Source organism: Hyperolius riggenbachi, chromosome 1, assembly GCF_040937935.1.
Source record: "Hyperolius riggenbachi isolate aHypRig1 chromosome 1, aHypRig1.pri, whole genome shotgun sequence".
Lineage (NCBI taxonomy): Eukaryota > Metazoa > Chordata > Amphibia > Anura > Hyperoliidae > Hyperolius > Hyperolius riggenbachi.
In genome coordinates this window covers 121,183,272-121,211,102 of record NC_090646.1, presented here as the reverse complement: position 1 = coordinate 121,211,102, position 27,831 = coordinate 121,183,272, and the positions used below count along the sequence as shown (strand labels likewise).

The window sequence follows — 27,831 nt, the reverse complement described above, 5'->3', positions numbered from 1 at the left end:
TGAACCGGTGAGAAGTTTAGAATGTTGCATGAGCAGGGTTTTGCAGCTACATGTGCCTGCTGATGGCAACATCTCCACTGCTGAAACTCTTGTTAGGAATTATCGTCCTGCTTGTTCTCCTTATTCCTGACTGGTTCAAGACTGCTGATGGTAAGTTACTCATATCCCTTTGTTAGGAGAATCAGATCTTGTTGCAAAATGCATCATTATACAGCATATTATACTAACAACCTGACTCTTCAGCTGTACAGGAAATAAAAATTGGGCTACTCATCAGGTGGCTAGGAGTCACCTACTGATGTCTTGTGCTGGTGTGGCCTAAGTGCAGTTTGACGCACATTAAAATCTTGAGAGTTGAACAGCAGAATAGGTAAAAGAAAATGCTCCTTTTAGAGGAATGTTAAAGAGAACCCGAGGTGTGTTTAACCACCCTGGCGTTCTATTAAGATCGCCAGGGCGGCTGCGGGAGGGTTTTTTTTAAATTTAAAAAAAACTATTTCATGCAGCCAACTGAAAGTTGGCTGCATGAAAGCCCACTAGAGGGCGCTCCGGAGGCGTTCTTCTGATCGCCTCCGGCGCCCAGAATAAACAAGGAAGGCCGCAATGAGCGGCCTTCCTTGTTTTGTTTAGATCGTCGCCATAGCGACGAGCGGAGTGACGTCATGGACGTCAGCCGACGTCCTGACGTCAGCCGCCTCCGATCCAGCCCTTAGCGCTGGCCGGAACTTTTTGTTCCGGCTACGCTGGGCTCAGGCGGCTGGGGGGACCCTCTTTCGCCGCTGCTCGCGGCGAATCGCCGCAGAGCGGCGGCGATCGGGCAGCACACGCGGCTGGCAAAGTGCCGGCTGCGTGTGCTGCTCTTTATTTGAACAAAATCGGCCCAGCAGGGCCTGAGCGGCAGCCATCGGCGGTGATGGACGAGCTGAGCTCGTCCATACCGCTAAGATGGTTAAAGAATGTTATCTGCTTACAGAGGCTGGATCTACCTATACAGCCCAGCCTCTGTTGCTATCCCAAACTCCACTAAGGTCCCCCTGCACTCTGCAATCCCTCATAAATCACAGCCGTGCTGTGAGGCTGTGTTTACATCTGTAGTGTCAGTCTCAGCTGCTCCCCCGCCTCCTGCATAGCTCTGGTCCCTGCCCCCGTCCCTTCCCTCCAATCAGCAGGGAGGGAAGGGATGCAGGCGGGGACTGGAGTTCTGCAGGAGGCGGGGAGAGCAGCAGACTGACACTATAGAGATAAACACAGCCAGCTCTGACAAGCTGTTTGTCAGCAGCGTGGCTGTGATTTATGAGGGATTGCAGAGTGCAGGGGGACCTTAGGGGGGTTTGGGATAGCAACAGAGGCTGGGCTGTATAGGCAGATCCAGCCTCTGTATGCAGATAATATTCTTCAAACTCACCTCGGGTTCTCTTTAAGGCTCATTTCCATGGGCAGCTGAACTGTGTGCTCAGCAAGCAGTTACCAGGCAGAAGTGAGCAGTTGTGAGAGTAAGGCCTCTTTTTTCACGAACTGTTTCTAGGCAGTGAAATGCCTCTCAAACTCTCACAACTGCTCACTGCTGCCTGGTAACTGCTTGTCGCTGCCTGGTAACTGCTCACTGCTGCCTGGCAACTGCTTGCTGAGCACACAGCTCAACAGTTCGTGGAAAAGAGGCCTTTTACTGTCTATCAACTGCCTATGGAATAGACGCCTGAGGTTCCATTTCCACTATTGCGAATTTGCATGCGTTTTCTGCGCGCAGAATCGCATAACCAATACAAGTTAGGCCTCTTTTCCACGAACTGTTGAGCTCTGTGATCAGAAAGCAGTTGCCAGGCAGCAATGAGCAGTTATCATGTAGCAAGAAGCAGTTACCAGGCAGCAGTGAGCAGTTGTGAGAGTTTGAGAGGCATTGCACTGCCTATAAACAGTTCATGGAAAAGAGGCCTAAATTAGCCTGTTTCCACTTGCCAGGAAAACAGAGCGTTTTTCTGTGCAAGGAAAATCTGCACAGCAGAGCCATCAGAATTCGATTTGCATACAATGTAATTAATAGGAAATTTGCATGCATTTTTGCTATGCGAATTTTCAATGCAAATTCGCGTACGTTTTTGCATAAAATCAATGTAAAAACACACAGGAACTGACATGGTTAAATTAGCATACTTACTAATATATGCGAAAACGTACGCGAATTTGCGGTAAAATTCACGTATGAACGAACGCACAAGTGGAAACGAGCCCTTAAAGTGAAACTGAAGCGAAAAAACCCCCAAAACTCACGATATAATGAATTGTTTGTGTAGTACGGACAATTAATAGAACATTAGTAGCAAAGAAAAGAGTCTCATATTTTTATTTTTAGTTATATAGCTTTATTTTATAACATTGCATCATTCTCTAATATTTGCAGTTTGAAAAAGAGCAGAGCTATTGACCATTTGAACTTCACTGAAGTTAAAGGGGAACCTCAGCCTAAACAAACATTCTGTCATTAAGTTGCATTAGTTATGTTAATTAGAATAGATAGTTAATATAATCTCTTACCCACCCCGTTTCAGGGCTCGTTTCCACTATCGCGAATCCGCATGCGTCAAACGCATGCGGATTTGCACATGTAATGCAAGTGGATGGGCCTGTTTCCACTGTAGCGTTGTTGAGGTGCGTTTTTTCAGCGGTAAAAAAACGCACAAAACAGCCGCAGAATTCGCCTGCGAGTGGAATGCATGCGAATCGCAGGCAATGTATTTAATAGGGAAATCGCATGCGTTTTTCTTACGCGTTTTTTTACGCGATTACGCGTGCGATTCCGCATAGAAACCAAAGTAAATTAACACAGGCAGTGACATGGTTAAAAACGCATATAGCCTAACCTATGCGAAATCGCATGCGTAATCGCGTAAAATAACGCGTAAAAAACCGCACCTGCATGCGATTTCATCAGCGGTGGAATCCAGGCGATTCTGCACCGCAATTAGAATAGATAGTTAATATAATCTCTTACCCACCCCGTTTCAGGGCTCGTTTCCACTATCGCGAATCCGCATGCGTCAAACGCATGCGGATTTGCACATGTAATGCAAGTGGATGGGCCTGTTTCCACTGTAGCGTTGTTGAGGTGCGTTTTTTTCAGCGGTAAAAAAACGCACAAAAGAGCCGCAGAATTCGCCTGCGAGTGGAATGCATGCGAATCGCAGGCAATGTATTTAATAGGGAAATCGCATGCGTTTTTCTTACGCGTTTTTTTACGCGATTACGCGTGCGATTCCGCATAGAAACCAAAGTAAATTAACACAGGCAGTGACATGGTTAAAAACGCATATAGCCTAACCTATGCGAAATCGCATGCGTAATCGCGTAAAATAACGCGTAAAAAACCGCACCTGCATGCGATTTCATCAGCGGTGGAATCCAGGCGATTCTGCACCGCAATAGTGGAAACGAGCCCTGAAAAGAACAGGCAAATGTTTGTGATTCATGAGGGCTGCCATCTTTGTCATGGGGGCAGCCATCTTTTTGGTTGAAAGGAGGTGACAGGGAGCAGGAGACACAGTTCCAACTGTCCTGTGTCCTGATCACCCCTCCCAGCGGCATGTGCTAGGCTTCAAATGTCAAATTCAAAATGTAAAAAAAAAAAATTGCACCAAAAAAGCAGAACAAGAACAACAACATCAGAAATCCCATCATGCTTTGCACAGCATTAGGGGAAAAATGCCCGGGCAGTTTTTTTCTGTGCAGCTAAAAATGAGGCTTGTATAAGAGAAAAAAAGTTCTGCTGCTGTGAAACAGTTAAAGAAACACCAGGCCTTTCCAGTGCTGCTGAGTTGATTTTTAGTCTGGAGGTTCACTTTAAACCTTATCTGAAGTTGTCTTTCACTGTTTCTTTGACATATAAGGGCTTCCGAAAATAGGTCTCCAACCAAAGTTTAAAGCCGGTTTTACACTATGACGGTGCAATGATCACAGCACCACACACATCTTTTTTTTCATATGACCCCGTGACAGAGTATACCGACAGGGTCCTAAGCATAGCACTAATAAGAATCTGTTAGTCTCCCATGTATAGCTGTTCTTCATGATTAATACATCATGTTCAATATTAAACTATTTCTATTTAGCTAAACTATTAGTTCTCATGTGTTCTGCTGTATCCAATCCCCTTACACTTTCTTAGGAACAGCTTCAATTCTATAACATGAATTCAGAGATATATTATCCCAATTTTCTTCAAAAGCGTGTAATCAATAGGTTCATAAGGCTTGATTCACTAAACTGTGATAAGTCATATCACGGCCGTTTTCGCGCACATTTTTGCGTTTGCGCACACCAATGCAAATTTCCGTGCGTGAAAACGAAATTTGAAAATTCGCAATCGCGAAAATGCGCACGAAAACAGCCGTGATATGACTTATCATGGTTTAGTGAATCAAGCCCATTGTGTCTTTTAAATAGGTCCCTAATCTCTTGACTTACATCTCTTCTTCCTCTAACCCTGTGCTACTGCATCACTCATTTCCTGCTTTGCCGGGTTACTCAACACATATTGCCCAAATTTGGTACACCTTCATTTAACATCCATGCGGTAACTTGTATATAGTTATAGACATATGGCAGTCACCAGGGGTGTAGGACAAGGGGGTCACAGTTGTAGCCGGGTTGGCAGTCCTTAAAGGGCCCACGCAGGGCTGGGAAATGCAGAGAGAGGAGTGTTTGATATGAATGTGACCTAAAACATCATCTGATTTTCTAAAAACATGTTCAGAAAACCTAGTTAAAGAGAACCTGCGGCGGTTCCATGGAGGGCAGATGGGACACAGAGGCATGTTCTCTGCCTCATGACATGCCTCTATGTTCCCCCCCCCCCCCCTACCGCCGCATTACCCCCGGTATAGGCGACATTATTTGTCACCATCTCTGAGGTAAAAACGGGAGAGTGATTCCCTGTTCAAAACGCTAGCCAGGGGCATACCTACAGATTTTCCAAAGCTGCCATTGGGCAGCACTCTCTCCCTGGCCACGCCCCCTGCTGCTCCCCCGCCTCCCTGCATGCTGTGAATGAGAAACAGCCTCTCATTCCTGCAGAGGTCACAAAAGTGGGCCAGTGCGGCCCACAGGAGCAGCGGGGAGCGGTGGTTTTGGAGGCTACCTGATCCGCTCAGCCCCCCCCCCCGGATCAGGTAGCCTACTTTTTTTTTTTTTTTTTTTTTTTTTTTTAATTATGAGCCCACCTCGGACTCTCTTTAAACAAAATTAAACCATTGGAAGTTCCGTCTCTGAAGGGTGCGCCAATGGAACACATGCAGGTGGTGGCCAGATGAGTTGCGGCCAGATGAACGTGGCATATTCCACTCTCACCTCCTCGCATTTTGCAAGGGTGTTCTTGCTCATCCATAGTGTTGTTTATAAAGCAGGAAAAAGCTATAAGACTGATCGCCAAATAGTTTGGACTCCACCATTGAACAGCCAGGCAGGTTGTGTACAAATTGAGGAAATTCAAAGCTGCTGTTACCCTACCCAAGTGGTTAACCACAACTTGAACAGCAAGTTGTGTAATAGTTCAAGAGGCTACAAAGGAACCCAGGGTAATTTCTAAGGAACTGAAGGCTTGTCTCATAATAGGAAATGTTGATGTTTATGATTCCACCATCACCATCAACACTGAACAGCAAAAGTGTATGTACTGTATAGTAGAAAGCAGGGGCAAAAAAATAGCTGACCATGACCGTCTACAGTTTGCTAGACTGGATACTGGAACAATGTTTTGTGGATGGATAAAACCAGAATATAACTTTTTGGCTTAAAGGACACCGGAGGCAAAAATAAACTAATGAAATAAACAATTGTCCTAAACATGACTTTTTAAGATATTCCAGTTTTATGTTTAAATCTACTTTTTACGTTTTAACTGTTTTTTATTGTTTTTGCTCAATGACACATTCTTTGAAGTATGCCAGAGCTAAAATCCTTTGAACTATTGTCCCTTTATCTCTTTCCTGCCCTCAGAAGCCATTTTCTGCTAGGAAAGGGTTTTATAGTTGGAATTTCTTATCAGGGAGGGTCACACTGGAGTCACTTCCTGTCTAAATCAGGACTGAGTCAGCCGCTTACAAACCTGATATTTCACTCTTTCAGGTAGAGAAAGAAAAAAAAGGAGCACAACATAGTTAGTTATTTGTGTGCTAGGCACTGTACATACCCATGTCTATCTCATCATGTCACGTCACCTCAGGTATCTTTTAAATCACATTGGTCTCAATTCACTAAGGGCAGGTATCTTCCACTTTTTTCCAAATTCACTAAGGGCTTTTTCACACTACAGACCTTTTTAAGCGTTTCAACACAAAGTCGAAACTTTGCGTTGACCAAGGTAAATGAAAGTCCACAGACTTTCGTTTTACCTTTCACAACCCGACCCTGCATTTAGGTGCATTGCGGTACGATGCACCTGGGAGCATTTTATCGCCGGGAATCGGCTTTTCACTGTCGGGTTAATTGATTACTACCGCCACTACTCAGCGTCGCACCGCAGATTCTCGATGACACAGCGCAGCCTATTCAATGCGTGCAGGAGAACAACAATGTGAAAGAGGCCTAAGATTTGCTCCATGTGGTAGAAGTTATGTAATTTACCAAACAAACATGCTTCAATTCACTAAGCCCTGCTCGGTAAGTCTCACTTAATGGCTTTGGAGCAGGTCAGGCAGAAAGCTGTGAGTCTGTGTGCATGAGTCATGGTTTTCTGTCTAGTGCAGTGCTGTCCAACTGGCGGCCCGAGGGCCGCATCCGACCCGCCAGGCCTCCTGCTGCGGCCCCCCTTATGCCTGCTCCATGCTGTGGCAGCGCAAATTTTTTTTTTAAACTATTTCCCCATGGTGCAGACTATATTTACAGCCTCCCCCCTCGTTGTCCCCCGTGCTGCCGCCTGTAACTCACTTCAGATCAGCGGCTGGCAGAAGATAGGAACCAGCCACACCAGCGCATGGCAGCCGCACGGGAACTTTAAGTGCTGGAGGTGACCGATGATGTCACTTCCTGCATTCAAATTCACCGCGCGACTGCCATGCGCCGGTCTGACTGGCTCCGATCTCTTGTTCGCCGCTGATCTGAAGTGTGTTACAGGCGGAAGCACGGGGGACAACGAGGGAGGAGGCTGTAAATATAGTCCGCAGCACGGGGGACAACAAGGGGGGAAGCTGTAAATATAGTCCGCAGCACGGGGGACAACAGTGAGCAGTTACCAGGCAGTTGTGAGAGTTTGAGAGGCATTTCACTGCCTATCAACAGTCCCTGGAAAAGAGGCCTTAGCGCTAGTGATTTGAAAAGCTCTTGATAATGCAATGCTATGGGTGATTTTGAAAAAAAAAATCACATGGCTCAAGTGAGAACACACACACATAGCATTACATTAGCAAGAGCTTTTAAAATCAAAAGCACTGAGGCCTCTTTTCCATGGGAAGTTGATAGGCAGTGGAATGCCTCTCAAACTCTCACATCTTGCAGCCGTCCTGTGCCCTTGCTGCAGCTCCACTTCCAGCCAGTGGCCCGGGCATCCCCCTCTGGTGTAGATGCAGACTTTGCCAGGTCGACATCCACTGCGCCTGCGCGAGAGCCGGTCGGTTTGGTGCTGACATCATCTGCAGTGTACAGCGCAGGCGCGGTATTTCTGCGCACGTGCAGAACACTCCAGATGACGTCAGCGCGACCAGGAGCGGCTTTTGCACAGGTGCAGTAGATGCCGACCTGGTGAGGTTGGCATTTACATTGGAGGGGACCGGAGTAGCAGCGAGGGCACAGGATGGCTGCAAGGGGCTGGAGGAAGCTCAGGTAAGTTGATTTTTTTTTTTTTTTTCATTTTCTCTGACATTCCCTTCATTAACAATAAAGTTAATTTTCTGGTATGGCCAAGTCACAGTAGGAACACACTAGGCCGAAACGCCAGCTTTGCGTAAAACGCTACCAACACTAGCTTTAATCCATATAATGTAAGTCATTGGGCTGCATGAAAAAACACATTTGTTTGCGTTCTGCAATGTGCATTTTAGAAAATGCTGAACTTGCTGCATATTTCTCCAAAATGCATCTAAAACGCACATAATGTACAGTGGGTTGCAAAAGTATTCGGCCACCTTGACAGTTTCCACATTTTGTCATATTACTGCCAAACAACATGAATCAATTTTATTGGAATTCCACATGAAAGACCAACACAAAGTGGTGTACACGTGAGAAGTGGAACGAAAATCATACATGATTCCAAACATTTTTTACAAATAAATAACTGCAAAGTGGTGTGTGTATAATTATTCGGCCCCCTTTGATCTGAGTGCAGTCAGTTGCCTATAGACATTGCCTGATGAGTGCTAATGACTAAATAAAGTGCACCTGTGTGTAATCTAATGTCAGTACAAATACAGCTGCTCTGTGAGGGCCTCAGAGGTTGTCTAAGAGAATATTGGGAGCAACAACACCGTGAAGTCCAAAGAACACACAAGACAGGTCCAAGACAGGTCCGAGACAGGTCAGGGATCAAGTTATTGAGAAATTTTAAAGCAGGCTTAGGCTACAAAAAGATTTCCAAAGCCTTGAACATCCCAAGGAGCACTGTTCAAGCGATCATTCAGAAATGGAAGGAGTATGGCACAACTGTAAAACTACCAAGACAAAGCCATCCACCTAAACTCACAGGCTGAACAAGAAGAGCGCTGATCAGAAATGCAGTCAAGAGGCCCATGGTGACTCTGGACGAGCTGCAGAGATCTACAGCTCAGGTGGGAGACTCTGTCCATTGGACAACTATTAGTCATGCACTGTACAAAGTAGGCCTTTATGGAAGAGTGGCAAGAAGAAAGGCATTGTTAACAGAAAGCATAAGAAGTGCCGTTTGCAGTTTGCCACAAGCCATGTGGGGGCTGGGGGACACAGCAACCATGTGTAAGAAGGTGCTCTGGTCAGATGAGACCAAAATGGAACTTTTTGGCCAAAATGCAAAACGCTATGTGTGGCAGAAAACTAACATTGCACATCACGCTGAACACACCATCCCCACTGTCAAATATGGTGGTGGCAGCATCATGCATCTCTTCAGCAGGGACAAGGAAGCTGGTCAGAGTTGAAGGGAAGATGGATGGAGCCAAATACAGGGCAAACTTGGAAGAAAACCTCTTGGAGACTGCAAAAGACTTGAGACTGGGGCGGAGGTTCACCTTCCAGCAGGACAATGACCCTAAACATAAAGCCAGGGCAACAATGGAATGGTTTAAAACAAAACATATCTATGTGTTAGAATGGTCCAGTCAAAGTCCAGATCTAAATCCAATTGAGAATCTGTGGCAAGATCTGAAAACTGCTGTTCACAAACGCTGTCCATCTAATCTGACTGAGCTGGAGCTGTTTTGCAAAGAAGAATGGGCAAGGATTTCAGTCTCTAGATGTGCAAAGCTGGTAGAGACATACCCTAAAAGACTGGCAGCTGTAATTGCAGCAAAAGGTAGTCCTACAAAGTATTGCCTCAGGGAGCCGAATAATTACGCACACCCCACTTTGCAGTTATTTATTTGTAAAAAATGTTTGGAATGATGTATGATTTTCGATCCACTTCTCACATGTACACCACTTTGTATTGGTCTTTCACGTGGAATTCCAATAAAATTGATTCATGTTTGTGGCAGTAATGTGACAAAATGTGGAAAACTTCAAGGGGGGCAAATACTTTTGCAACCCACTGTATGTCAATGGTGATGCAGAGGTATATCGTTTTATTGCTTTTGTTATGTGTTTTTTAAAAAAAACAACAAGTTTAATGATGTATTTCCGCTTCCTGTTGACTTCCTATTGATGAGCCAGAGAGGACATCTAAAATGTGTGCTTATACTGGCCACATTCCCCCAAAAATGCATAAAACGCATATCAGAGATGCATAGAAACTGCACAAAAAGGCTCTTACGATTCATATGCGCGAAACTCAATTGCAGTAAAGCGCAAGCAAAACACATGTGAGAAGCGCAAACGCACTCAAAACACACTTCATTATGACCGAAAAATGCACAAACGCAATTTAAATTACACTTGCGGGCAGCAAATATATATAAACATACAGGACAATGGAGTTCACAAACTTTGAAAAACCAATGTATATAATTTTATTGCTAATAACAAAAACCCCTGTTTGTTATGGAACAAAAACATTATCAAGCCCAAATGATTACCATAAAAATGAAAAGGCAAATAAAGAATGACCCAGAGAGCCCGATATAGTGAAGTATGCAAGTAAGGAAGAATTGATGATAGAGTAAGTATCTTTATACTCACAAGCAGTGGCGTAGCTAAGGAGCTGTGGGCCCCAATGCAAGTTTTACAATGGAGCCCCCAACAAGCACTCTATACATAACAATTGATACGGCGCACCAAAATCTGCCAATGGCAACTACAGTGTCAGAGGTGCAAGAAGGGGATGGGGAGCAGTTTGTTAATGATTACCACTATTCAAAGTATCTATAGAAGTGATTATTATGAGCACAGGACAAATAGAGTGCTAATACCGTAGTTGAGGGAGGGCCCTTCTGGCTCAAGGACCCCGATGCGGTCGCTACCTCTGCACCCCCTATTGCTATTTGCTATGCCCCTGCTCACAAGCCAGGGTTACCACTCAGGCAACCACTGTAGATGCAGGTGGGGAGATTAAGCCTGTCCCCACTCAGGGTTAGGAAGTCGCTCTCCATAGATCAGAAGTAAGGGGTAACAGCCCTCCACCAGGGGGGGGGGGGGGGGGGGGACACTCGTATAGTACAAGGTGAACAGAGGCGCTAAAGGAATAAAAATAGATAAAACTTTTAAAACATGGAGAGGCAGTGGTGGACTTACCTCCTCCTTTTGTGTCTACTTGGAGGAGGTAACTCCACCACTGCCTTCCCATGTTTTAAAAGTTTTCTCTTTTTATTCTTTTGGCGCCTCTGTTCACCTTATACTATAAAAATGAAAATGTTTCATTTAACCCTCTGGGTGATACAATTACATCGCCCAGGAGGGGGCGCAGCACTTTTTTTTAATTTTTAATTTTTTAAATCATGTAGCGAGCCCAGGATACAATTACATCGCCCAGGAGGGGGCGCAGCACTTTTTTTTAAAAATTTTTAAATCATGTAGCGAGCCCTGGGCTCGCTACATGATAGCCGCTGCGCAGCGGCATCCCCCCACCCACTCCGATCGCCTTCGGCGATCAGAGTAAGCAGGAAATCCCGTTCAGAACGGGATTTCCTGCTGGGCTTCCCCGGTCGCCATGGCGACGGGACGGGATAACGTCAACGACGTCATGGACGTCAGAGGGAGTCCCGATCCACCCCTCAGCGCTGCCTGGCACTGATTGGCCAGGCTGCGCAAGGGGTCGGGGGGCTGCGTGGTACGGCGGGTAGCGGCGGATCGGCGGCGAGCGGCGGAGATCGGAAGTTACACACAGCTAGCAAAGTGCTAGCTGCGTGTAACAAAAAAAAATATGCAAATCGGCCCACCAGGGCCTGAGAACTCCTCCTGCGCGACATACCCCGAGCTCAGCTCGGGATTATCACCCAGGAGGTTAAAAGTTTAAACTGACGAGGTGAGAGACATATCAAGGTTGCCATATTTATTTCCTTTTAAACAATACCGGTTGCGTAGCTGTCCTGCTCATCAGTAGTGTCTGAATCACACACCTGGAACAGAGCATGCAGCTAATCTTGTCAGGCTTCAGTCAGATAAATCTGATCTGCATGCTTGTTCAGGGTCTCTGGCTAAAAGTATTAGAGCCAGAGCATCAGCAGGACAGCCAGGAGATGTGTATTGTTTAAGATGAAATAAATATGTCAGTCTCCATATTTCTCACGTATTAATCCTTTAAAGAGAACCCGAGGTGGGTTTGAAGAATGTTATCTGCATACAGAGGCTGGATCTGCCTATACAGCCCAGCCTCTGTTGCTATCCCAAACCCCCCTAAGGTTCCCCTGCACTCTGCAATCCCTCATAAATCACAGCCACACTGCTGACAAACAGCTTGTCAGAGCTGGCTGTGTTTATCTCTATAGTGTCAGTCTGCTGCTTTCCCCGCCTCCTGCAGAACTCCAGTCCCCGCCTGCATCCCTTCCCTCCCTGCTGATTGGAGGGAAGGGATGGGGGCAGGGACCGGAGCTCTGCAGGAGGCGGGGGAGCAGCCGAGACTGACACTACAGATGTAAACACAGCCTCACAACACGGCTGTGATTTATGGGGGATTGCAGAGTGCAGGGGGACCTTAGGGGGGTTTGGGATAGCAACAGAGGCTGGGCTGTATAGGCAGATCCAGCCTCTGTATGCAGATAACATTCTTCAAACCCACCTCGGGTTCTCTTTAAATGCTTTTTCCAGTTCAGCTGGTGGTATTATCTGTAAAAATGCCACACAGCACTATTAAACCAAAATCAGGTTTGTGGTGGAAAAGCATATTTTGGAAGCCAGTGGACAGCAAATGAAGTACTGGGCTTGGACGAGATCAGGGAAATAGAAATAGATTAAAAACCACTTAACGACCGCCTAACGCCGATAGGCGGCGGCTGGTCGTAAGTGGAATTACACGTCAGTTCACGGCGGGTGTCTCCGTGAACAGCCTTCGAGCCACCGATTGCGGCTCGCAAGCTAAATGTAAACACGCGGGGAAGAAATCCTCTGATTGGCCGGGGATCGGCGCAGTCTGATACGCTGAAGCCTATTAGAGGCAGCGCAGGACGAATCTCCATCCTGTGCCGCCCATAGCCTGCGGGAGAGGGAGGGAAGGATGGGGAGGCTGGGAATCGCTGCGGAGGGCTTTGAAGCGCCCCCCCCCCCCCCCCCCGCAAGGCACAAGTAGCCAGCGGCGATCGGAGCCCCCAGCAGGACATCCCCCCCCCTAGTTGGGAAAAAAGGGGGGAAATCTGATCGCCCTGGCTGATTCCTGATCTGTGCTGTGGGCTGGAGAGCCCATGCAGCACAGATCAGCCATAAATCCCCTGGCCCTTAAGCTAAATACACACGGGGGACAATTGTCCCCCGTTGCATGTGTGCACGTGAACAGGGAGCGACAGCTCCCTGCCAGCGACAGCTGTCCACACGTCTCGCCAGAAAGGCAGAGACGCGGCGGAAGCTGTTTGTGAATGGAGCATCCCCCGGCCGGTTGCTCCATTCACTTGCGTAGGTCTCCTGTCGCTATCCCGCGTACACACGCGGGAGCAGCGACAGTTCCGGCGAGGTTGCGGCGATAGCTGTACCCGGCGATTGAACATGTCAATCGCCTGGCGACAGCTCCGACGGGCGACGGTTCAGGGCGCGCGCGTAATACACACGGGGGAACTGTCGCCGCAACACGCGCGTGCCACGTGGTTGCGGCGACGGCCGTCCCCCGTGAGTATGGACCTTTAAGTGGTTTGCAATAAATGGCCAAAACAGCATGATGACCAGATGTACCTGTATGATTGTCAGTCCAAAAAGCAGACAGCAAGTAGGTCAGTGAACTGGTGAGCAAATCCCAGCTGTGTGTATTGCAAAGAACAAGAACTCTCTATCTAGCTGTTTGTTTAGGCATGCCTACCTATAAATACATTTCAAAATCACTATTTCTTATTTTCCTTTCTTTCAGGTGACTCCATGTTCTTGACATGCATGGATGTCTGTTTCAATGAGTTGTCCTCCTACCGCTCCACAGCATTATCCACATCCATAATATGTATTACACCAGAAAACCACACCACAGATGTCCGAGAAACTGCTGTACAAAACAATACAGTATATTCTGTCACTCTCCAGATCTCTTTCAATAACGCCACCAATTTCAAATGTGAACAGCTAGGACTAGCACATCCTATCTATGGAGACCTGGAATTAGCAGGTAGGAACCAGGGGCCAAAGTTTCTTATATACCCTGTTCCAAATTATATTTTTCTGATTTACCTGAATAATTGATGTAAATAACAGCATAATTCTTATGTTATTAACTATTACAAGTACAATTCAAATGTTATTGAACAAACCTCCTAATGATAACTGTATTTTTTTAAAAGATAAAAAAAACTTACAGGTCTATTATTGGGCAGGAGAAATCTCCTCTGTTGATACTCCCTTTCCCCCTGACTTACCTGCTTCATGAGGTACCTCTATCCTTTAAATCCTATAAACGATGCATGCTCATTCACCTCCTCAACACTGCTAAAGCAGTTATGCCTTGCGTTTGGAAATCGACTGAGGCCTTCACAATCACTTCGGCCTGGTGCACACCAAAAAACGCTAGCAGATCCGCTAAAAATGCTAGCAGATATTGAAACGCTTTTTCTTCTTTTTCTGTAGCGTTTCAGCTAGCATTTTGCAGGTTTTGGGAAGCGTTTTTGGTGTAGTAGATTTCATGTATTGTTACAGTAAAGCTGTTACTGAACAGCTACTGTAACAAAAAACGCCTGGCAAACCGCTGTGAAGTGCCGTTTTTCAGAGCGGTTTGCGTTTTTCCTATACTTAACATTGAGGCAGAAACGCATCCGCAATCCAAAATCTGCAGCAGCCCGGGAGTATGCGTTTCTGCAAAACGCCTCCCGCTCTGGTGTGCACCAGCCCATTGAAATACATTACCCAAGCGGATCCGCACCCGCAAGCGGATCGCAAACCGCAGCAGAACCACTCTGGTGTGCACTAGGCCTCAGTGGTGGGACAGAATTAAATGTATTGCCAGTGGCATAGCTAAAGAGCTGTGGGCCCCAATGCAAGTTTTACAATGTGCCCCCCCCCCCCCCCAAGCACTCTATACATAACAATTGACACGGCGCACCAAAACCTGCCAATGGCAACTACAGTGTCAGAGGAGCAAGAAGGGGATTGGGAAGTTTGTTAATGATCACCACTATTCAAAGTATCTATAGAAGTGATTATTATGAGCACAGGACCAATAGAGAGCTAATACTGTGGTTGAGGGAGGGCCCTTTGGCACCCCGATGCGGACGCAACCTCTGCAACCCCTATTGCTACGCCCCTGCATACTGTGGACATGGAGAAGATTGTTCTTACGGCTCAGGATAGGACTGCTCCACATTATATGTCAAAGTTTGGGCTCTTTGGAACAAATTTCGTGACTCACAAGATAAGCGTTAGAATTTAAGTATTATATGAATTCGTAGGTCTCAGTTACTTTAACTGAGTTTAGTTAAAAGACTTGATTTGCAGAGTATACCTTTAAGGAGAATTTCTAGAAGCACTGAAGAACAGTGTGATTCGGTCGGTACAAGGCTACGATGTACAGACAGGGAGGCAGTCTTGTTCTGTAAACATCGAGTTGTTTAAATGTAAACAATGTTCTTTTTAGATTAAAAGTCAGGTCCCCGGAACATGGAATTTTCCAGGCCATGCGCAGTAAAGACTGTACTTGTCAGGATATCATGGGGTCTTATCAGCCAATAGCAGGCGATGAGGTATTGATCAGTCCCTGCTCAGATGATGTCACCTTTAACTCTTCAGAGTTAGTATAAGAAGAGCTAACGAGCTCCCGGGGGGGGGGGGGGGGGGAGGGGGGGGTACTGCTGCTACTTCTGAATTTTGGCTGATGACTTCCACTTTCTACTTTTTTTGTAATGTCTTCATGTCTTGTCATCTTATCTAACTGTATGCTATATATAGGCCTAAGTGCAACGTAGTATAGATGTAACATAAGAGAAAGCCTGGTTGCCATTCAAAAGAAATTGACCAAGAGCCTGTAACGCAAAGAGGACTTACTACAGACCAATTGCTTCGCTAAGGTGTAACGAACATGTAGAGATTAGCATCTGTATATCTGTTTACTGAATAAACTCCTGAAACTTTGATGTCTACGAAGTCCTATCTCCTATGGTGTTTGCTGTGATGAGAGTCAAGTTATCACACTTCCTGTGATTATGGTGCCGAACGAAGGTGTAGTGTTGTTGCCAACAGCAACCAACAAAGATTTATTACAATAAGTTTGCATTTCAAATGCTCTGAACTGACTTGTTTTTGAAGTATCACTTTCTAAAATATGATTCATCTTCTTTTTTTTCTTGCTTTCTTTCTCTGCTGTGCTTACTATCTCATCTGCATATCTTGACCTTTTTAATATGTTGTACCTTGCTACTATGTTAACTAATTTTGTATACCTGGCTGTAGCTAGCCAGATTTGCTGCAACATTTGAAGTTTATGTTTGTTTATTGTTCATGTTTTTCACTTGCTAATAAAGCTTGAAAGTAAAAAAAAACAAAACAACAACTTACAATGCACTGTTTTGTGCAAGAAAAAGGTGCACAAGCAGCAGGGATAACCACAGCCTGGAAATTATTGTCATGAAAAGGCCATTCAAAAGTGTTGTGGACTTTCACAAGGAGTGGACTGAGGCTGGAGTTAGTGCAACTAGAGCCACCACACAGATGGATCCTGGACATGGGCTTTTCCTCTTGTCAAGCCGCTCCTGAACAACAAACAACATCAGAAGCGCCTTACCTGAGCTAAAGAAAAAAAGGACTGTTGCACAGTGGTCCAAGGTCCTCTTTTCTGATGAGAGAAAATGTTGCATCTCATTTAAAAACCCAAGACCCTGAGTCTGGGGGAAGAATGGAGAGGCACACAATCCAAGATGCTTGAAGTCCAGTGTGAAGTTTCCACAGTCTGTGTTGATTTGAGGAGCCATGCTATCTGCTGGTGTTGGTCCACTGTGCTTCATTAAGTCCAGAGTCTACCAGATTTTGGAACACTTCATGCTTCCTTCTGCAAACGAGCTTTAAGGAGATGCTGATGTCATTTTCCAGCAGGACTTGGCAACTGCCTACACCGCCAAGAGTACCAAAACCTGGTCCGATGACCATGGGATTACTGTATTTGATTGAGCAGCAAACTTGCATAACCTGAACCCCATTGAGAATTTATGGGGCATTGCCAAGAGTAATATGAGAGACATGAGACCAAACAATGCAGAAGAGCTGAAGGCGGCTATTGAAGAATCCTGGTCTTCCAAAACACCTCAGCAGTACCACAAGCTGATAGCATCCATGCCACACCGCATTGAGACAGTAATTGATGCAAAAGGGACCCAAACCAAGTACTGAGTACTGATTATATTTTTCAAAGGTCTAACATTTTTCAATTCAAAATCTTTTGTTTTATTGATTTTAAATAATGTTCTAGGTTTCTGAGATTTTGATTTTGGGGACTTCATAATCCATAAGCCATAATTATCAAAATTATAACAAAGTCTTGAAATATCTCGCTTTGCATGTAACGAGTCTATTTCATATATTAGTTTCACCTTTTAAGTTGAATTACTGAAATAAATGAACCTTTCCACGATATTCTAATTCTTTGATCTGTAGTATACACCAGCAATGCTATAAATCTGCCTACTTGTGTGACATCTTCCTTTGTCTGTCCATGCTCACTGCTCACGCCTCCCCCTTCCCCAATGGATGCGTGTGATAGGACTGCTTGGATATCTCAGTGCTGTTCTATGCATGTAATCAGTGATCTGGTCATGTGGTAAGCTGTCCAATATTATCTGGTAATCATTTCAGCCGGATATCTTCAGAAATTGGTCAGGATGTATCTTTTGTCTGACCACCTATTGTTCTGCCCGTAGTATGCTGGCTCTTGTGGGTCCTCCACTCTCTCGCCTTACCGTGGAGCAGTATATGCTAGGAGGTAAGCAGCGTGTCTATACAGAACTTATTAGAAGGTCAATGTAATGATCTTCTCAGTAATTGTACAAATTTTCAGAAATAAAGGGAATGTGAGTTTTTGTGCCTCATATGCATACTGTATGTAATTTTATTCAAAATTATTTCCACAGAAAACACAACTCTGACAATTAGTGGACAGTATCTGGTTTACTCTGAAGAAGAAACACATATTGTTCTGGTGAACTCAGAGGACAGAAATCTATCTCTTCCTCGGCCCCTTGAAATCCATATTAATATTATTACAGGGCTTAACTGGACAGTTTATAATGGGGATTTCCAAACCAGCGGAACAAGGAAACATTATGATTTCATCAACATATCACTCAAATTTGAACATCATGTTCCATGTAAGTACAACATGCGGAATTTCGCACAACTCATGTTTTCTTCTCCGTTCAAGTATCGTTCCCAAGATGGAAAGCTCTGGGTCAGCCGCATACATGCAAGAACAGCACTGGGAAATTAGGGCACAGGGTGAAGCTGAAAAACAGCTCACCCTGCTCCTGGAAAAGTCCCGGTGGCGTTAATTACTATTCCCCCTCCAGGCCGCCATGGACTCAGGGGAAATACGTAATTCGGCTGCCATCCATTGCTGGGCGGGAGTGGGTGAAGTTGATTGGTAAAATGGATTGGAAAGGGTTCATATTATGTTTTTGAGTGGAACTGAATGATGTTTTGTCCATACATAATTTTGTACGGTTTCTTCCAGTCTAAAACACAGTGTGATACAGGTTCTTACATTACTTCTGGCCATGGTCACTATTAATTTTGCACTGAATAGCAACTAGAATAATTAAACTTTCTGAATGAAAACACACATGTTTGCTATTGTTTTCCCTGATAGAGAAAACAAATTATTATTATTATTATTATTATTTAGTATTTAGCGCTGACATATTCCACAGCGCTGTACAGAGTATATTCTCTTGTCACCTAACTGTCCCTCAGAGGGATTCACAATCTAGTCCCTACCATAGTCCTATGTCTATATTGTGTAGTGTATGTATCGTAGTCAAGGGCCAATTTAGGGGGAAGCCAATTAACTTATCTGTATGTTTTTGGGATGTGGGAGGAAACCGGAGTACCCAGAGAAAACCCGCACAGACACAGCAGGAACATACAAACTCCTTGCAGATTCTCATTCCTGATGCCAGATGAACAGATTGGTGCCCCGGATGTACCGTAAATCACTATTTATCATCATTACAATACCGTATAAGAGGTGAAAGGTTTTGTACTTGTGATATAACCTTACATTTTAAAACTCTGCTTTCTCTTATTGTTTTATTTTTTACTTGCCAGAAGAATGGCCGAAGTGGGAGTGCATACAGCAAACACAAGTGCCTATAATTCATTAGAAGAAAATTAAAAAATATTCTTTCTTTGCCAAACCTTATCCACAAGTACTGTAGTTGAAGTCCATTTCTATTCTTCTGAAAACAGACTGCTTACAGCATACGGGATGGCTTTTCTTGTTTTTATAATCAGGGAAATATTACATTAAAATTTGACAATGGCCTCAATTCACTAAGATCATGCTGGAGATAAGGCAAGAGAAAATGTACCTCCACACAGTGAGAGAGTTATCTTATCTCTTCATTACTAACGTTACCTCCACTGTAGTTAATTTGCCACCTTGAGGCCATTGTCTAGATCCACACCTTCTTGTTTAACCAGTGACCCTTTTAAGTATAAAGGCCCATACACACGTCGGATTTTTCCGAACGACGGGTCATTTGAACGTCCCGTCGTTCAGTCGTCCGCACGCCAAATTGGGCATGTGTACAGACTGTCGTTCGGGTGATAAGACTGATTTTGAGCGATCCGCCGGGTGGATCGCTCAAGACCAGTCTTATCACCCGAACGACAGTCTGTACACACGCCCGATTTGGCGTGCGGACGACTGAACGACGGGACGTTCAAACGACGTGTGTATGGGCCTTAAGAATTGTCCAGAAAAGATAAGATAACAGAGAACAATAGGGCTAAGGGGTCACAAAAACTATTAAATAGTAATGGTCATGCCTAGGAGAACTCATGGAGAAGCATGTGATCAGTTTGGTCAGGTGAGAGATACCGTATGTAAGTCTCTGATTTGCTAGTAATCATGTGCTAAACCAGGATGTGATCAGAGCTTTTGAAATCTATCAGCTGATCAAACAAATGGCATGCCTCTCCATGAGTTCTAGACATGACCATCACTAATTATTTATATACACTATTTGACAATGGCCTGGTATGAAAAGTGGCAGTTATACAGTGAAAGAAACATTAACTGCACAGATGAATGTCTATATAAAATAACTTATCAATAATTCTTAATGATTTTCTGCTATAATGTCAGATTTATTTCTGTTCAAATACAGATTATGCAGGAACAGTCGGCATCACGTGGCTCTGTCTGATCCCCCTCGTTTTTGTGTGCGGTCTAATTTTTCTTGTCTACAAAGTACTACAAGAGAAGAAAACTGGTCCAGTAACCATGTGTGAGTATGCTGTACATACTGTAGTAACTGTCACTACAGAATGTCCCCTAATATGCACTGCATAAAACATTAGGTTCAATGGCAAGAAACTTTTTTTTCCTCTTAGTTTTGATGTGAAATAGACAGCCAGCTTCATGCAGTAAAAGGATGTAATCTATATTTGGCCAGAGACCAAATATAGTATATTGACTGAGCTGAGGACTCGCATAAAAGAATGTATATATGAGTCTTCAATCAATAGGATGATCTGCCTTATGGCTTTAACCCCTTCACTAGAGTCAGTGATTCCATTACTATAGTATTCCTCTAACTCGGAAGACAGTCAGAGTTGTGATTTCCATACAGGCAGCCAAGTTATTACCGTACTTTAGCTATTCTACCCACTTGAGGACCCACCCTTTACCCCCCCTTAACGACCAGCGCTGTTGTAGCTGATCTGTGCTGGGTGGGCTCTGCAGCCCCCAGCACAGATCAGCGTGCAGGCAGAGCGACCAGATCGCCCCCCTTTTTTCCCCACTAGGGGGATGATGTGCTGGGGGGGTCTGATCGCTCCTGCCTGCGGGTGTTGCGGGGGGGGGGGACCTCAAAGCCCCCCTCCGCGGCGAAATCCTCCCCCTCCCTCTCCTACCTGGCCCCCCCTGGTAAGCCGGGCTGCACAGGACGCTATCCGTCCTGTGCAGCCAGTGACAGGCTGTCTCCGGTCACATGGCGGCGATCCCCGGCCGCTGATTGGCCGGGGATCGCCGATCTGCCTTACGGCGCTGCTGCGTAGCAGCGCCGTACAAATGTAAACAAAGCGGATTATTTCCGCTTGTGTTTACATTTAGCCTGCGAGCCGCCATCGGCGGCCCGCAGGCTATTCACGGAGCCCCCCGCCGTGAATTGACAGGAAGCAGCCACTCGCACGAGCGGCTGCTTCCTGATTAATCAGCCTGCAGCTGGCGACGCAATACTGCGTCGCTGGTCCTGCAGCTGCCACTTTGCCGACGCGCGTTATGAGTGCGCGGTCGGCAAGTGGCTACATCAGGGTAAAAATGGGGTCAGGGCCTAATTTCTGGAAAGGCCACAAAGGCCAGGGCCTTGGGCAGCTGCGGGCCATTGGGCACCTGGACATGAAGGGGTTACTACGTATAAAAAGGAGGGTGGAAATGGGGAGCAACACATGAAAAAGGGAAACTGGGGCCCAAGGGAGCTGTTCATGAAAGAGGGGCTGCTCTATATGGATGATACACATGGAAGAGGGGGCTGCACATGGAATGGGAGGGGCAATGTGACACAAGAAAGGGGAGTCAAAACATGCTTGACCTCGGGGTACAAAAAGTATAAATCCATTGTGGTTAGGACCTCTTTTGGGTTTTTATTCTTATTTGTGTTCCTGTCTTGGAGTGTTTTTTCTTCCAACAACCAAATAATAATCGCATGGATTCATGCTGCTTAGTAATTAGGACAACAGCCAAGAAGAGCAGGATCCTCCACAACAAGGCAACCTAGGCAGGATCCTGGGGCCTAGTGGGTGTCACGGGGCCCACCTGCCACCTTTAGTGGCGTAGCTAAGGAGCTATGGGCCCCGATGCAAGTTTTACAACGGGGCCCCCCCAAGCACTCTATACATAATAATTGATACGGTGCACCAAAACCTGCCAATGGCAACTACAGTGTCAGAGGTGCAAGAAGGGGATGGGGAACAGCTTGTTAATGATTACCACGCACAGGACCAATAGAGAGCTAATACTGTAGTTGAGGAAGGGTCCTTCGGGGGCCCCTCTGGCCAACGGCCTTGATGCGGTCGCTACCTCTGCACCCCCTATTGCTACGCCCCTGTGACACCTTCTCTGACCTCTCTTTACTTCAGCTTACCAAAAGGACCACAAGGGGTTCCAGATCTACTACCTTGCCTAGGGCCCCATTATATCTTAATCTATGTCTTCTACCAAGCGCCTATACATATTCTCTGCAGTGTTCCCATACATTTCTGTGACACTTATTTTGCCCGCAGACAGCTTGGGGAACAAACAGATAAAACACTAGTTCAGCCTGTGAAAATTGGTCCATAGGATCCCTGGCACGCTCTTGTTGCAGTTTCTAATTTCCTGTTCTATCCTATGAGCTAACAGGATTAATATTAAAAGCATGAAGTCCATGGAAATGTCATAGGGAGGAGGTGAGGTAAGGCAAAGTCAGAGATGCAGACAGCAGTAACAACCCAAAATTGGTTCTAACCCCAAATCACATTATTCAGCCCTAAAATAATATTTCCCATAGCTGAGCTTTCATTTTCTGCAGCCAGAGCAATGGTAAAAGCTTGGCTTCATACTGTTAATTGCAATGTTTCTCATTTAAAAGAACAACTCAAGGAAATCTATAAAACACCCTTTAAAATATAAGTACACTTAGAGTGGCCGGGTGCCATTGTTTTCTCCATCCTCATAAACCATCCTCATAAAGTCAACAGCTTCAGCTCTTGTTACTAATAAAAGGACAAAAAACATATTATAGTACAATAGTAACTGTTATAATGAATGATCTTACACTCCTTGACAGTAATAAATGTGTTTTGTTTTGTTTGGTATCAATGGTGACTCTGGGTTTTAAAGCTGCGTACACACTTCTTGATTTATGACGCTTGCCAGGGATCAGGACCCGATCCCCTTGGGTGACATCGCTGGCCGGCCTGTAGACATGTCAGCTGTGTAGCCAACAACGCATTATGTAGCTATGCTGAGGGGCGGAGGGATGACAGAGCGGTGCGTGCATGACGCATGGGGGGGGGGAGGGCACAGACAATGTGATCGGCCATTGCAGGGGTGAGTTGATCTGCCAGGCTGATTGCTTGACGGTTAGGGGTCAGGGGCCGCTGTACACACACTCTGGTGGTTGTTATCGGCCGCCCTAGTCTGGTGTGTGTAGGGACCTTTAGAAAGAGGTTCAGCTCCACTGCTGTGGAGATATTTTTGTTTCCAATTCACACATGCTCAGATACAACAGTGGTTACATCATCTCAAGATAGGCATGCCACATGATTAAAGCTTTCGTACACAAACTAAATGAACCTCGGTCAAGGCGACCAATAATAATCACCTCTGCCAAAAATTCAACATGTGTACAGCAGCCAACAACTCCACTCGTCCAGTGATTCGCCTGGCGTATCGCTTTGGTCAAGTGTTGGCCAGGAGCATTGTTCCCCCCACTTACCCGCCTGCGTGTTCATGAAAAAAGGGGGAAGCAGTAATTTGGGCACTGGGGATAACCACTAGTAGAATATCGATAAAATTAACTAGATTTTACTTTTGGGCTCTATGTAATTACAATAGTAAAATATTACAGATCATTTACTGTCACCTAACATGCCTCCATTCGTACATGAACCCTCCCTCTATCAATAAATAAATAACCTCCCGTGTTGCAATTTGTGTCAATAGAAGAGCCACTTTCGCTGCTAAAAACTCCCTACTTCGGTAAAGTTGTGGGTTTTTTTTTAAGCAGAGATCAAAATACAATACAATCACTTACGTTCAAATCTATGGAGGTGGGCAGTGGCATAGCTAAGGAGCTATAAGCCCCGATGTAAGTCTTGACCTATGGAAACAGATCCCAAATGCCAAATTGCTTGATTTCAAGTGACAGCTTAGCTGAAGGTGTGAGAAATATGCAGTTTTAAGTTTCTGTAATTTTTTTTTCCAGCAAATTTACGGTTATGGAAAATGTTCATGCATGTCTTATGATAATTTTATCTTCAATCAGATTACAAGGAAACAGAGATGCTAGAAGATAAACTGAGGGAAATATCCTCAAGAACACATTTCTTGGAGGAACGCCAACATAAATATGGTGAGCACAGGGGGAGGTACAAATGCTGTGTCGAGAAACTTGAAAAAAGTAGCAGGCACCGGTAAAAGAGTTTAAAGAAGGATGCCCCCCAGAGGGGGTAGCGATCCCCCCTAACTTATAGCTATTTCTTGGGCCCAGCCCACATCATCAGAGGTGTCCTTCAACGGTGGGTAGTAGAGGTGTCGGGAGAAGCCAGTGGCCTCTCCTGAAACCTCTACCCTTTGTTGCCTCTACACCCCATTTAAGAACACCTCTGACGATGTGGACTGTGCTAAAGAAAAAGCTGTATGGTAGGTCGGATCGCTACCCACTTCTCTGCACACTCTTTGGCACAACAAACAAAGACAATGGTTGCTTTTACCAGTGCTTGCTACTTTTTTTTTCAAGTTGTGGAATTTTATGGCATACTCCAATCATCTGCTTATTTGTCTGGGTGCTAACCAATATTCTCTATTTATACAACTGCTCTGTTAGTAGTCTTGATTTCTGATATAACTACAAGTCAATAAATGTAAAATAGACACACCCAAAAAAAAGACAGACAGCATACACCTCCCCCAAATTTGTGATTTGCTGCTTTCATTATTTTAAATATTTTCTTTCAGATATGCATGAAAGATAATATGATTGTATACATACTGTATGTTCTTTAGACTAGGCGCACATTGCTGAATACAAGTAGCTTCAAACTTTTTCCCTAGAAAGTTTTGCTGCACCCAGAGGAGTTGTAAAGATATGGAGGCAACACGAACATTTGTGAACTAATCCCTCTACACCGGGGGGGGGGGGGGGGGGGTCAAACTCAAATATGAAGTGGGCCGAAATTGTACACTGGGACCTAGTCGTGGGCTGAAATTGTACACTGTGACCTAGCTGTGGGCCGAAAAATGTACACTGGGACCTAGTCGTGGGCTGAAATTGTACACTGTGACCTAGCTGTGGGCCGAAAATTGTACACTGGGACCTAGTCGCAGGCCAACCTCAATGTCTACTTACCACCTTCCTCCCTTATAAAGTTTTCTGGTGTCTAGTAGTCTTCCCTCCCCAATACAGTTCCCTGGTGTCTAGAGACCCCCACCCTCCCCTTTACAGTTTCCTAGTGTTTAGTGCTTTCCCCCCTACCTCCCAATATGTCTTCCCTGGTGTTCTAGGACTTCACCTCCAATATAGCTTCCTTGGTTGTGAAGAGTGGGCCAAACATAATGCAAAGTGGGGAAACCACTTGAGAGCCACATTTAATGGCTCTGAGGGCCAAGTTTGGCCCGCGGGCTGAAGGTTGACATGTATGCTTTACACAAACCCAGGTGTCACATGAATTGCAGCAAACTGCCATAGGCACAATCTTTCTCAGTTTTGCTTGGAGATGTGAGGTTTGACATTCTGCCAGTGATTCAGCGCTGTCCGCGACCCAGCAAATGGCCTGTCCCCACCATCAAACTGCCAGATGATAGGCTTATGTCTCTGACCTGTGAGCTTGTTGAATGATCAATTAACAAGTGATAAAAGCAGAAAAGTGTTCCCTTGGCATCAGTCTGAAGTACATCTAGATGTTCTTCATACTGTACATTCATTTATCATACAGTCAGCTGCACAAAAGTGTTGATCTCCAATCATCAAAGTTTGACTGGATTAGCCACATGCATGTTTCAAGTGTGTGATTCATATACTACTGCAGCCACAGATCGGCAAGACTGCCAGGCAACCGGCAGTGTTCATAAGATGATGCATATGGCAGCCTCTCACTTCAGGTTTCTGAGGGCTTGTTCACACTACAAGAGCTTTTCTAAGCGCTTTGTGATTTTAACCACTTCACCACTGAGAGGTTTTACCCCTTGAACACCTGAGCAATTTTCACCTTTCAGCGCTCCTTCCATTAATTCGTCTAGAACGTTATCATTACTTATCGCAATTAAATGAACTATATCTTGTTTTTTTCGCCACCAATTAGGCTTTCTTTAGGTGGGACATTATGCCAAGAATTATTTTATTCTAAATGTGTTTTAATGGGAAAATAGGAAAAAATTATTTTTCAGTTTTCGGCCATTATAGTTTTTAAATAATGCATGCTACTGTAATTAAAACCCATGAAATGTATTTGTCCCGGTTATAAAACCGTTTACATTATGTCCCTATCACAATGTTTGGCGCCAATATTTTATTTGGAAATAAAGGTGCATTTTTTTTCAGTTTTGCATCCATCCCTAATTACAAGCCCGTAGTTTATAAAGTAACAGTGTTATACCCTCTTGACATAAATATTTAAAAAGTTCAGTCCCACTCCCTAAGGTAACTATTTATGTATTTTTATTTTTTATTACAAAAAAAAATAATTGGGGAGTGTGGGAGGTAATGAGTTTCTAATAGAAGTAGCGGATCATTGCGGGGGCTTAGATCAACGAACGGGAATGGATTTTACTTGTTGATCTCCGGGCGGGCGGCGGTGTGCACGAGCGGCGGGAGCGCGGACAGCGGCGGTAGCGCGGAAGGTACGGATTTCTCCGTCCCTGGTTTTTTTAGGGGGGAAAAAAAGGGACGGAAAAATTCGTACCGCTGGGGGAAAGTGGTTAAAAGCTCCTGCTAATGTTATCTTATATGTAGCGATGGGATTTTCTAAAAATACCCCATAGCATTGCATTAGCAGAAACGTTTAAAATCTCTAGCTTTTAATAAGCTCTTGTAGTGTGAATCAGCTCTCTGAGGTCAAGTCTAGAATTTTTCACACATTTCAGTGTGTGTCTTTTAGTTTGAACATACCTTCCTTTTAAGGCTTGTGCAAGCAAAACGACAACCTGCAAGACATGGTTGCATTTTATAACATCGCTCAGACGGCATTGTACACATGTGGCCAACTGCACAATATCAATCTGACAGTCATGCGAGTCGATCCGCTGGATGAATCAGGCAAACCGCCTGTTATCAGTCGGTCATCTTGTTGTTTGCCACCCCTACACATTTCTGATTGTAGTCCAACAGAACAAAATCTGTTTTGCGGTTTGGTTAAGCGTGTGCCTTTTTTATATGTGTGTTTTGTTTCTTATCTCAGGTGGATATAGATCTAAGAGGATACATTCAGCACCTACTCTCATTGTGATAGATGAACATCTGGATGCAGATTCCTGATTCCACTTCAGCCTGCCATACAACTCTCTGCAAGCTGCTGCTGCCCTATGAATACAGACTTTTTCATGCTTCTTTGACCAGGAGAGCTGGCTTCAGTTGCTCCTGCAAATACTATGAGCCACTGTGGATTTCAAGCAAACAGCATTTGATCAGAGATTTAAGGAACTGCATCTAACGGTATATTGTTAAAAGGAATTGTTCCATATCTGTATAGGCCTGAGGGCGAATATGATTTGCATTCAATACCTGGAACCTTGCTTACCTGAAGAGGATCCCCACTGTATGCATGGCAAAGTGTGATGTATGGTGCACTTTGGTCCTATCTCACATGGCAAGTGGATTATACGGTTGGCAGGCGCAGTTTCTACTCCGCATAGTTTTTTTTTTAAATGTGCATTTTAACTCATTTTTGTATCAATAATGTATCCATTCTGCTATACCACTTTATACCATGTATCTTGAAATGTATATAGATTTAATAGGTTGTGTTGTGACCTGCATAACTTAGGAAGCTATGGTGTGTTAAGGGTCTATTATTACCTATGTAAATCTCACCATAGATAAACTCTATTAATGCATTTATCTTCAAAAACTACCTTGTTCACATTATAAATCGTCAGCACTGAGCGTCTGTGTGCGATTCCCCCCCCCCCCTTCCCCAATCGTTTCCCAGCGTTTTGTGAGCGTTTTTGTGTAAGCGCTTTTTCAGAGTGATTGA

At 44.9% G+C, this 27,831-nt stretch overlaps 1 protein-coding gene across 1 annotated transcript; it reads left to right on the top strand.

Annotated features, from left to right (window-relative positions):
• Positions 1–27,667, top strand: TMEM156 (transmembrane protein 156). The gene is made up of 6 exons (XM_068268075.1): positions 1–150; positions 13,601–13,849; positions 17,790–18,026; positions 20,046–20,165; positions 23,907–23,993; positions 27,037–27,667. Exons 1-6 carry the CDS (start codon positions 51–53, stop codon positions 27,111–27,113), a joined length of 870 nt encoding a protein of 289 aa, XP_068124176.1. The 5' UTR covers positions 1–50; the 3' UTR covers positions 27,114–27,667.
• Positions 27,668–27,831: the final 164 nt, after the last annotated feature.

What these genes read in the sequence shown, in the direction of transcription:
- TMEM156 (XM_068268075.1), top strand. Translation starts at nt 51, where the DNA reads ATGTGCCTGCTGATGGCAACATCTCCACTGCTGAAACTCTTGTTAGGA. An exon ending in CTGGTTCAAGACTGCTGATG is followed by an intron (nt 151 to 13,600) that starts GTAAGTTACTCA and finishes CCTTTCTTTCAG; the next exon opens with GTGACTCCATGTTCTTGACA. An exon ending in TGGAGACCTGGAATTAGCAG is followed by an intron (nt 13,850 to 17,789) that starts GTAGGAACCAGG and finishes TTATTTCCACAG; the next exon opens with AAAACACAACTCTGACAATT.